The following is a 12,983-nucleotide window of genomic DNA, read 5'->3' as shown; positions in this document are numbered from 1 at the left end:
GGACTACTTTTTAGGGTATTTACCATGGGTTACAGGGCCCTAATCCAGCCCTTCTCAGCGTCCCATTACCGGACGCTGCCGTTCCCTCGAAGTGCCCTTTCGAGGGAACGTCCCTTCGCCACAGTGGCGAAAGCAATATATGCCTTTCAACTTCAGTTGTTTAGGTTTAAAGTTTGTAAATTTACTCAAATTTAATGTTGGGTCCAGAATCAATAAGGAATATTTGAGTTCAGTGTGAAAGAACTTGGTTATGAAAACAACAAAGTTTTTAATGAGAATTTAAAATCGGAAACGTATGCCCTGAAGCAGGTTGCGAAAATTGGACCCGCGATAATTCAATTATCATTCAGATTATGTGGGCCGGGTTACTTTCAATTTACTTTCAAAAAAAAAAAAAAAAAAAAAATATGACGACCAACCCGACTTCCAAAAACAGGGTTTGTTACCTTCAACAAACAACTTTTTAATGATGATCTGGGGTAGCTATGATACAATGTGATGATCAGGTGCACATGTCATCGGGGATGGCAGATATATCAAAATATTCAACAATGAGGTGCCCTTCACCGGTGATTCCACCCACTGCCCTTCTGAGGACAGATAAGGCCCTGGGTTATCCCCAACCATTACAAACATTACCCACATCTCAGAGGTTACTCAGGTAAGAAATGTTATGACTTCACTACCACAGCTAAAAAAAAATGGTAGCTGAGAATGTTGTAGACAAAAGCGCAAGCTACATGTGGAGGTATGGCAAGGCACCACGAGAAAGTTTAGGGTATATGTATATTGTAAAAGTTGAAGATTGCTACAGAATTATTGCAGAAAATCAATGCTCGCATCTAACCTAAAACAGTAAGGGAAATATCTTTTTTTTTTCTTCGAAACTAAAGTTACATAACACAACAAGAATTACTACATGTACCATGTTGACTATATGTATTGTCATGTATAAAATGTGACCTGTTTTGCTCAGTGACACTCCTGATTATGCTGATTTACAAGTCACCATTACTAAAAATAAAACTACCCTGTCATCATCTACATGTATTTTGTCTGGAAGAAAACTGACATTAATATTCAGGACAAGTCAGAAAGACTGTGTATAACTACACCAAGCTGTAAGCTTGTGCCAGATCACTGACCACTTTGCAGAAGAAGCTAAACATGCTGAATTAGCCACACTGCTCACATTAACTAAAACATCTATACGCAAATTGGTCAGTTTGTTTTAAAAAAAATCTAATCAAAGTCTATTTCAACAAACTATAATATGACGGAAAAGATGTAATGAATAATTACCCAATGGTCAGGAAGTGCTTATCATATCACAGAGAACTTGAGGCAAAGTCACAGAGTCACCCGTTACCAGACGGGCAGACACAGATCCAGATCCAGACCGGACATCAAACACAACCCATGGCACGAGAGGCTCTGTGACGATAACATCACTGTCAGTGTAAATTACCTGGTTGTTGTCACAGTCCAGGACTGTCAGTGACTGGTCATCACAGTCCAGGTACACACCTAGGTGATGAGGTCGTGTGTAACGTCTCCACTGTCGATAGTCAGGTTTGGTCTCACCTCCACTGTGACTATAACACTTGACCTCATCACCACGGTACGCCATCTCAATGTACCAGGTGTTACGGCCAGCGTCTATCCTCCCCGTCACATCACAGCTCTCCTGTGTCACTCCTACACGACAGGTACAGAAACATCCATGTGAACAGGTGATGTGCACCTCCCAGTAGTACCTGCCCGTCTGGTAACGCCCGTCTGTCACAGCTCTCATCCACCCCAAGGATAAGTCCTCACCCTCTACCACTGAGCCGCTGTCAGTAATTCTCAGCTCACTGTCGTCTGTCTCTGTGAATCTCAGCGTCGGCTCTGCAAAAACACAACAGAAGCAGCATAAACAACAGCACACTATAAACACACGCTGTAAGACTGAGGTGTAAATACCTGTACACATACCGTAGTTTTACTTTCTCCACACAATCTCTTGGAATAAAATAACATATACTGCTGACATGAATGTAATTTATACACCGATCTCTCTCATTTTCAGCCAGTTTAAAAGAGTTGTGCTTCGACAAGAACTGGATATATGACTAACTGACAGGTACGACATAGGCCGAGTAATGCGTTAAAATACACACACTTAGCGCACTAATTTGTTTGAAACTTCTTGCCTACAACAAGAACAATACCTTCCTCTATCCGGTACTTGGTTTTAGTTATCAGTTATGGCACATTTGAACACAAAACTCACTATGAAGCTGTGGTAGACCTGTTGTCATTCGTGGAGTGACCAGCTACCGAAGCCGTCCTCTAGTAAGGGAGGTAACTCGCCACACATAACTTACCAAGTGACATTCTTTTGCCACAATGTTCAAAAGACTATTTAATCCATCAGAATTATTAGTAATCAAGAAGTATTGGAATCTTCTAACTATTGAAGTTTCTCCAATATATTTTTAAAGGATAGTTAATATATTTAAATTTTAAAAGCAAACTTATATCAAGTGAGGAAATAAATCTAGATCAACAATTTTTCTACATACATAGATGGAAACCCTTTAATATTAACAATAAAACAGATATAAGGGTTGTTTTCCCTTTGAAATACATGTTTGACACCGAGGGGTAGGCTACAATATGTTACTGTTCTGTCCTAACAATACACCTGCTGATTTGTACACATGAGGTAAATATCACTCAGACACTCAGGTGTACAATATGCTATCTGTTCTGTCCTAACAGTACACCTGACAAAGAGGGGTACACAACTATCTGTCCTGTTCTAACTATACAGCTGCTGATATAAAGCTCTGCAATGTACTTCCATTAAAAAAAAAACGAAAAAAAAACATAATGTTGTATACACTACCTTTTTATTAATTTTTAGCGAACCATTGTGTATATAGATTACATTGGCTTTATATTTCTTAGAATGGCCTACTGAATGCCTTTTGACTTCAAAGAGCCCACTGTACACTTTACGAGTACCACACACTATTTTATGTCTCACATTAGGTTGTGTTCTCTGTACACACCCTATAAAATACATCACCCTGCTGTATACCTCACTTTAGTTGTTGTCTTCTGGGCCCACTCTACTGTATACCTCACAATTCTTTGTGTTTTTTGTGCACACCCTACTATATACCTCACATTAATCTGTGTTTCCTGTGCACATCCTACTGTATACCTTACATTAGTTTGTGTCTTCTGGGCATACCCTACTGTATACCTCACATTAGTTTGTGTCTTTTGTGCACACCCTACTGTAAACCTCACATTAGTCTGTGTCTTCTGGGCACACTCCAGTGTATACCTCACATTTGTTTGTGACTTTTATGCACACCCTACTGTAAACCTCAAATTACTCTGTGTCTTCTGGACACACCCCAGTGTATGCCTTACATTAGTTTGTGTCTTCTGGGCATACCCTGCTGTATACCTCTTATCAGCTTGTCTTCTTGGCACACCTTACTGTATACCTCACATTAGTTTGTGTCTTTTGAGCATGCCCTACTGTATACCTCACATCTGTTTGTGTCTTCTGGGGACATCCCACTGTATACCTTACATTAGGTTGTGTCTTTTGTACATACCCTACTGTTAGTTTTACATGAGTCTATGTCTTCTGTGCACACCTTACTGCACACCTCAGATTAGTGTGTGTCTTCTGAGCACACCCTTCTCTATACAACACATTGGTCTGTGTCTCCTAGGCACACCCTATTGTATCTGTGTCTCCTGGGCACACCTTTCTGTATACCTCACATTGGTCTGTGTCTTTTGTACAGACCCTACTGTAAGTCTTACATGAGTCTATGTCTTCTGAGCACACCTTACTGTATACCTCACATTATCCTGTGTCTTCTGAGCACACTCTATTGTATACCTCACATTGGTCTGTGTCTTTTGTACAGACTCTACTGTAAGTCTTACATGAGTCTATGTCTTCTGAGCACACCTTTCTGCATACCTCACATTATTCTGTGTCTTCCGTGCACACTCTATTGTATACCTTACATTAGCCTGTGTCCTTAGCCCACAAGGTACTCTATAATTATAGGTTATTTGATTGTATGGTCCTGTATGGACGAGTCCTGGGCGCCCAAGAAAGGGGCGAGCGTGCGAGTCTTTTTTGTCCACCCTATTCAATGTCTCACATTAGTTTGTATCAGTTTTGCCCACCCAACTGCATGCTTCCCATTAGTTTGAATCTTGTTTTGCCCACCCTAGTGCATGCCTCACATTAGTTTGTATCTTGTTTTGCCCACCCTAGTGCATGCCTGCCATTAGATTGTATCTGTTTTGCCCACCCTAGTGCATGCCTCGCATTAGTGTCTATCTTGTTTTTCCCACCCTAGTGCATGCCTCACATGAGTCTATATCTTGTTTTGCCCACCCTAGTGCATGCCTCATATTAGTTTGTATCTTGTTTTGCCTACCCTAGTGAATGCCTCACGAGTTTCTATCTTGTTTTGCCCACCCTAGTGCATGCCTCACATTAGTGTCTGTCTTCTTTTACCAACCCTAGTGAATGCCTCACATTAGTTTCTATCTTGTTTTGCCCACCCTAGTGCATGCCTCACATTAGATTCTATCTTGTTTTGCCCACCCTGGTGCATGTCTCACATTAGTTTGTATCTGTTTTGCCCACCCTAGTGAATGCCTGACATGAGTTTCCATCTTGTTTTGCCCACCCTAGTGCATGCCTCACATGAGTTTCTATCTTGTTTTGCCCACCCTAGTGCATGCCTCACATTAGTTTGTGTCTTGTTTTGCCCACCCTGGTGCATGTCTCACATTAGTTTGTATCTGTTTTGCCCACCCTAGTGAATGCCTGACATGAGTTTCCATCTTGTTTTGCCCACCCTAGTGCATGCCTCACATGAGTTTCTATCTTGTTTTGTCCACCCTAGTGCACGCCTCGCATGAGTTTCTATCTTGTTTTGCCCACCCTAGTACATGCCTCACATGAGTTTCTATCTTGTTTTGCCCACCCTAGTGCATGCCTCACATGAGTTTCCATCTTGTTTTGCCCACCCTAGTGCACGCCTCATATTAGTTTGTATCTTGTTTTGCCCACCCTAGTGCATATCTCACATGAGTTTCTATCTTGTTTTGTCCACCCTAGTGCACGCCTCATATTAGTTTGTATCTTGTTTTGCCCACCCTAGTACATGCCTCACATGCGTTTCTATTTTGTTTTGCCCACCCTAGTGCATGCCTCATATTAGTTTGTATCTTGTTTTGCCCACCCTAGTGCATGCCTCACATTAGTTTGTGTCTTGTTTTGCCCACCCTATTCAATGTCTCACATTAGTTTGTATCTTGTTTTGCCCACCCTAGTGCATGCCTCACATTAGTTTGTGTCTTGTTTTGCCCACCCTAGTGCATGCCTCACATTAGTTTGTGTCTTGTTTTGCCCACCCTATTCCATGCCTCACATTAGTTTGTGTCTTGTTTTGCCCACCCTAGTGCATGCCTCACATTAGTTTGTATCTTGTTTTGCCCACCCAACTGCATGCTTCCCATTAGTTTGTATCTTGTTTTGCCCACCCTAGTGCATGCCTCACATGAGTTTCTATCTTGTTTTGCCCACCCTATTCCATGCCTCACATGAATTTCTATCTTGTTTTGCCCACCCTAGTGCATGCCTCACATGAGTTTCTATCTTGTTTTGCCCACCCTAGTGCATGCCTCCCATGAGTTTCTATCTTGTTTTGCCCAACGTAATGTATGCCTCACATGAGCTTCTATCTTGTTTTGCCCACCATATTCCATGCCCCATATGAGTTTCTATCTTGTTTTGCCCACCCTAGTGCATGCCTCACATGAGTTTCTATCTTGTTTTGCCCACATTAGTACATGCCTCCCACTAGTTTGTATCTGTTGTGAAGGCCTTAAGGGGATGGATAAGTTTACGTGGTATGTTTAGTGAACAGCCTAATGCATGTCCCACATTAGTGTGTGTCTTCTGTGTACACCCTACTTACACCTTGCATAACTTTGTGCCTTTTTCCCAAACCCCAGTTTTGATCACACCCTAGTGTACACCTTTTACTTTTATGTTTGTGTCTTCGATGCACACATTGTCATCATATGACTGAAAAGTTGTTATGTTCGACGTTAAACCCCAAGCTCTCACTCACTCACTCACTCGATGCACATACTAACGTAAACCCTACAGTTGTTTATGTCCTTTTAGCACACCCTACTGTATATTTTTCATACATATACGAACTTACTTGTAACTAAGTCCCGACGTTCTTTTACAGTCACCTGTCTAGGGACAACGTAGTCATGTTGTACAGAATCTAGAAGCTTCTGTTTGCTGACCTCATGTTTCTCCAGATCTGCTCTTATCTGATTCAGCTGGTCATCAATTCTGTGAGAGGAGGAGAGGAAACAAAGAGACACAGTCGTGTAGAAGAATGCCATGATGTACTGTTCCTAGTAGGTTAGATCTGATTTGTCTGGACAAACGTATGTTTAAACATTGGATATATTTTACAGTCGGGTCATGTTTTGGATAACTACAGTGCTGGTACTAAATGTTATAGAAGCATATCTGCTGAAAACAGAGACGTGCAAATGTATAACAAACCTAGAGAGGTATCACACATTTATACATACGTTTTGGTGAAGCCCGTGGAACCCTGTCAACAAACAGAATTAAAAACTCATATAAAATCATATAAAGATGATAACCGAAACTGAAATACTGTAGCTATACTGTCAATTCAACATATAACAAGAACACATTTGTAATTGAAATGTCTTATCTCTTCAAGTACACAGCCACCCACGGCTTTTACCTCAAAACATTTAGACCATTTCCTGATCTATTACATAGTATAGGCAGCTGAACCAATGTTTGAGAATGTGCACATTTGACTTACCTGCAAAAACTCGACGTCCACTGACGCTAACAAATCTTTGGAAGCGTGCACCATCCTCTCCATTTCCTGGGTCTGTAGCTGAAAATGTTTGAGTATGGCGCTACACTCCACGCTCCACTGTGAATAGCGGGTTTTTATGCCATCTAAGGATTGTTGTTTCCATGCTTGTAAAGCTTCAAAGGCTGCACAATAAGCCCTTTCTACCTCCTGAGTGTGAAGTTCCTGGTTTTCCTACCAAACAGAAAAACCGCTTACTGCCTCATCCAGACCTTTAGAATTGTGTGTTGAAGAAGTTATATATGTATGTGTAACAGGGAGAAATATAAGCGCCACACAACTGTGGCTACAATGTATCTCCGGGATGGAGATGATTTCCCTCTAGTTTAGGGATGTACATGTAAGTGTCGACTCAAAACCCAAAGTACGTTGTTTAATTCCAAAAAGGGTCGTGCCATCACAACTGATGCTCAGAACAGGGCGAGATGGTGGAGTCTTACATGCTTCGGACAGTGCCCGAACCCGAACGCTGTCGCCCCATCAGATCAAATGGTGTACATATACATATATATATTATAGATATTATTATGACAGCGTATTATCGGCGATAATACATCAAATGGAGATGTCTGAGGTGGGCATATAGCGTGTGTGTTACTTAATAATGATACGATAGTAGATAAGATAAACAAGAAATAGGTGAAATTGACTGGCCCATCACGCAAGTAAATTCCCTCATCAGTTCGTGCATTCCCCTGTTTACGTTCTTGTAAAAAGTCGTCACTGTTCGGGTTTAACTCTTTGATTGTAATCTACATATATAATATGTGACAGAAGACAGCTTTATCAAGACTAGATAATTGACAGCTGTATGTTACCTGGATTCCTGAATGATAGCAATACTCCACAGTCAAAATGAGTCACTAGCGTGTGCAGTACAACACAGGCTGAACAGGTGTCATGAAAAATACCAACCTGTATCTTGCTGTGCAACATCATAACTCCTGCCAGCGATTCTTTAGTTTCCTGTAGCACTTTCTCCAGTTCACTCGTTTTGTTCAAAACAGCTGGCTGTAATGGAAAAAATACTACATTAAAAAATCAGCCTTTCAAATGACTCACTACAGTACAGAACACAAAGCCCCTTTTCTTTACTATAGATCACAAACTTTGGGGTAATATTTAGTTCCAAATCATGCCATCTTTATTTTGAGTATCGATTTATATACTAGCATGGTACACGATTTAGATAGTGATTTAAGTTATTCGCCCAAAACATTCCCTTGCGTCTTTCTAACAACATTAAAAACTTTTTATTACTTCTCATTACATGATTCCAAAGTAATTTTGAACTTGCACAATTTCTTAGTTTTTTCGTGGTCCGTATTAATCACTGTTCGGGAATTGACCTTACGATTAATGACTCATGACATCCATTTGGGTTGATGGCTGATAAACGAATGTCTTTTTCGCATTACCTTGTCATTCTCAGCAGCTGATGGTATATCCCGCATAGCATGTTCCGGATGCTCAACCACACACCCCAGACAAATTACCATCCGACACGGTACACAGTACATGACGAACGGCTGACCGTGTCTAGCACATGACGGCTGCTGAGTTGATTGGTGGTCCCTGCTGACTTCACCCTGTGAGGTTTCCTGGGAGAGGTATTCCTGGGACGAAATCAGTTTGTGACGTTTCAGGGGCCCCTTCATTGGGTGACAAATAGCAAGACATTCCTGACAGTAGAACACACCACAGATGGTGCAAAACTTGACAGCTTTAGCATGATTGTCCTCCTCACACAGAGAACAATAAGGGATGTCTTCCTCAACCTTAACAGCAGTAGAGAACCTCTCCACCATTTCTGCCAGATGAAAGTTAGGAGCCAGTCCAGCCACACCTTCTCTTCCCAGATTCGTTGGTGCCCGACACACAGGGCATGCTATCAGATGAGCGTCATCATTCCCCCTACTATCGGAGGTGTCATCTATCTGCACAGATTTGGACTTGTCAGCATACAAACCAATGCATTTTTTACAAAAACTGTGCTGACAGGGTAGCATTACTGGTTTCTGGAATGTTTCCATACATATCGAACATGTGAGAACATCATCCCGATTCTGCTTGCTCTCGGCCATCATTTGCTTAGGTTTTTTTTCCTGAAATAAAAACGACAAATCGCTCAGATTGGCACCTGTGAGGGTGTTCCTATTTAAAAAAATATTAACTTTCAAGACAACACACAGCCTCCGCCTATTTCAACACTATACACGTTACTTTTTAGTTGCTATTCTCCTATTCTCATTTAAAAAGCATTTAAGTACCTATTCATGTATGAGGAGAGTGTGCGTAAATCACTTTTCTGAAAAGGAATCCATTCTGGTCAGTTAGAAATTTAGCGATCCAACCCTTTATTGCCCACGAGAGACTGTTTTGACAAAGGTCTGGTCAAGCCAGTTTGGGCAGATGTGTTTGATACTGATGTTCGATAGACATATAGCTCCCATCCAGATAATGAACAGATTCGTGTGTAAAAACGAACCTGTCGCGGTTTAAAAGTAGATTTACAGAGTCAGTGCGAAATCTTCTTCAGCCCCAATGTCGGGACTTGACTCAATATGATAATTTGGCCAAGCCTGTGAACTGCATTGGTTATGAAGGTAACTTGATTCTATATACTTTATGATAATAGGGCAAAACATTTGGAACAGCTCTATCTACAGAATTATAATAAATAATTAAAGAGATATAATACAGATCACATTTGTAATAGTGATGATTAACACGAACATGTCTTACTTAGATTAAAGAGGGATATGAATTAAGGTCAAAGTCTTCCAGCTCCCAGTGTTTGATTAGTTGTCAGGAACTACAGAAGTACAGACTACAGCAGAGCTGCTACACCCTCCGATCACCACTGGTCAAACAAAATGTTTAAACCGTAAATGCTGACTTCGCTCCACTGTAGAAGTGTGAAGTACACGTCCAGTTAGATACAGTGTTATGACAGGGGCAGTTTAAAGAGAACCCAAAAGCGTGGATTGGAGATATGTAACCTTAGGTAGACTGTAGAAGTAGGTCATCGTCAACAATACCTCCATACAGACAGCTCGAGCTAATGTATAAGTAGACCTACGTGCAGTATACGGCTGTCCTGACTCGTTAAGCTGTGTCATATAACACACCCCATTATTGGTGATCAGTGGGCGAGGTTGTAATGCTTGCTGAGTGAGAAGTTAATAATACATGTAGCCTTCCAGTTCTGCAACACTGAAAATCCTGTGTGCAATTCAGTACATAATTTTCAGATTCGATTTACTTATACAGTGTAATACACCCCTTCTGTTTAAGCCCGCCTGGAAGTCGGTAGATCCAAGATCAAACCAAACACTTCAAACGGAGGACATATATATCCTAACTAGAAATTTTTAACTATTACAGTCTTTTTTTATATTTGAAGCGTAGAGGCGAACCTTATAAGTAAACAAACAGCGATCCATATAGGTCGGTTGTTGTGGCTATTAATATGTATGTAGGCCCAACCTCAGACAGCACGTCGCCGGCAACCAACGACTTTCAGCAAAACCCTGCATAATGCCTCTCAAGGTCAAAGCTTCAGAAATGTACATTAAAAACGTACTATCGTCCTGGATATAGTGAGAAGATCAACATAATTAGACAGTATGAACCCAATTAAATCAGTCGTTTGCTTGAGAAGAAAATATTCCGAGTGTTTGTAGACAGTATGAGAGGTTCACACACAAGCCGAGAGTAGAGTCTATGCAAAGACACGCCCCGAGTCGTACATCGACTTCGTGTCCATTTGAGGACGTTCAGACCAATTAAATACTGTGTGAGAGTCGGGCACACGATCAAATAAGACATCTCCTTCACCTAATAGAATCATCCCGTCATAAACATAGACGTGCCATATCTTACAGGACTTACCTGTCGACACAATCCCCACCGTGTTTCACTACTTGATAAAACTGCGCAAATTGAAATGGAAAATACTTTGTTCGGTGAAATACACGTCATCTGAGCAGGGGAGGTAAATGCCTCACTTGAGTACGTCATAAAACACCAATCAAATAAATAAACAAATCTATGGCATCCCTACAGTGGTTAGCACAGTTCTCTTTTAACTTTATATGCGAATGCTATATTTTAATAAACTACCATGCAGTTTCCCTAAAATTAATTCAGTAGTTTGGCTCAATTCATTTATATTTGTATAGAGATTTGCGTCTAAACACTGTCCAATAGACAGTCTTACGAAGACATCACCTATATATATTATAGTAGGGCTGAAAATAATGTGTGCACATCTGTACATAATTTTAAGATTCTATATACTTTTAGCACCAATTACGTACACACACATTGTGGGCAATAGATTTTAATTATTTATTTTACTTTTATGCCCAACTCAAGAATGTGCACATAACCGTAAAAATGTTGGCCCTCGCAAAGGCCATTATTTGCAGTGTACTGTTTTAACTGCAGCTGATCGGATGGCTCACAGATCAACGATCAATAACAATTTACTTCTAACAATATTTATTTATTTATTTGATTTATGCCGTACTCATGAATACTTCATTCATACGACAGCGGCCAGCATTATGGTAGGAGGAAACTGGGGCTGGGGGAAGCCAACGACCATCCGCTTGATGCTGACAGACATTCACACATACGGCCGGAGAGGAAGCCAGCATCAGCTGGACTTGAACTCGCAGCGATCGCATTGGCGGAAGGCTTCATGGTCATTGAGCTGTTCTGTTGTGCTAATACCCTCGGCCACGGAGGCCCCTATGGGCAACTGATATAGGATATCATACAACAGATGGACTGACCTACATGGATTAGGAGAACGCTTGAACCCCTGACAGGGCTTTTATACTATCACAGTTGTTATATTTGGACCAGACAGGCGAACGTTGTAAGTAAACAAACAGCGATCCATTTAGGCAAGATATTCAGACTTTGTGTGTCACATGCGGCACGTCACCGCCAGTAATCGACCTTCAACATAACTGCATAATGTCTTTCAAGGTCAAAGTTTCAGAACCTCACATTAATGACGTACTATCGCCCTGTATACATAGTGACAAGACTGACACAGTTAAACAGTATGAACCTGAATAAAAATCAGTCGTTTTTATTTATACGCAAATATCGACAGTTTGAGGTTCACACACAGGCTGACATGGCTAATGTTAAAGTCTATAAAGGAAACGCCCCATTCGTATATCTACATTGTGTCGATTTATGGACGACCAAGCCAATTAAGTTGTGTCTGACAGTCGGTGATATGATCAAGTAAAGATAACTCCTTATCCTGAGTGATCGTTTCCATCCAAAGTACATATAATCGTCTTACAGAGCTTACCTGTCGACACAGATCCAACTTGACTTCAGATCTTTGTGTAACTGAGAAGATTGCAATAGAAAATACTTAGATCTGAGAAATGCACGTGATCTGTGGAGGGGAGGTAAATCCCTCCCTAGGCCTATGTTTGTACACATTTATACTCTGTGACATCTCAACATTGGTTTCCGCAGCTCGCCATTAACTTTAAGCTTATATGTGAATGTCACCTTTCAACAAACAATCACTTTCTCACAAAATTATTTCAGTAAATAGGTTCAAATCATTTATATTGATCACGTTTAGTTCTAAACAGAATACATTGGAAAGATAGCTGGGAAATGTCGAATGGATTTTCTGAAACCAGCATAATGAGATTAGGCTATACTTACAATAGTTCCCCATTGAATTCAAGCGGCATTACCTTTGTGGGGTCTCCGGTTGAAAAGAAAAGGGCCTGAGTTTTCTTGGCAAGCTTGTCGTAACCTAAACCTCTGCAGTGAGAACTCGGTGAAATATAATGGAGTCACATCTCCCATCTCTGTATGAGGGGCCATAGAGGAGTAGGCCTACCTGATTGCCCTCGGTTGCAACCCTTAAATGCGAGATTTTCAAGCCCAACACTCCACTTCGGCTTTTACTTAGTTAGAGACTGAAGATCGGATTGGCCCAGTTTGACCAATCGG

The 12,983-nt window shown here is 41.0% G+C and overlaps 1 protein-coding gene across 1 annotated transcript; it reads right to left on the bottom strand.

The window, feature by feature from the left end:
• Positions 1-6,647: 6,647 nt before the first annotated feature.
• On the bottom strand, positions 6,648-10,925 carry LOC135463072 (probable E3 ubiquitin-protein ligase MID2). Its single transcript, XM_064740392.1, has 5 exons — positions 10,875-10,925; positions 8,399-9,085; positions 7,896-7,991; positions 6,924-7,154; positions 6,648-6,680 (listed from the first exon to the last, which is right to left on the bottom strand). Exons 2-5 carry the CDS (start codon positions 9,065-9,067, stop codon positions 6,648-6,650), a joined length of 1,029 nt encoding a protein of 342 aa, XP_064596462.1. The 5' UTR covers positions 9,068-9,085; positions 10,875-10,925.
• Between the last annotated feature and the right edge of the window lie 2,058 nt (positions 10,926-12,983).

This window comes from Liolophura sinensis, chromosome 2 (genome assembly GCF_032854445.1).
Source record: "Liolophura sinensis isolate JHLJ2023 chromosome 2, CUHK_Ljap_v2, whole genome shotgun sequence".
NCBI lineage: Eukaryota > Metazoa > Mollusca > Polyplacophora > Chitonida > Chitonidae > Liolophura > Liolophura sinensis.
This window is presented reverse-complemented; position numbering and strand designations above follow the sequence as displayed.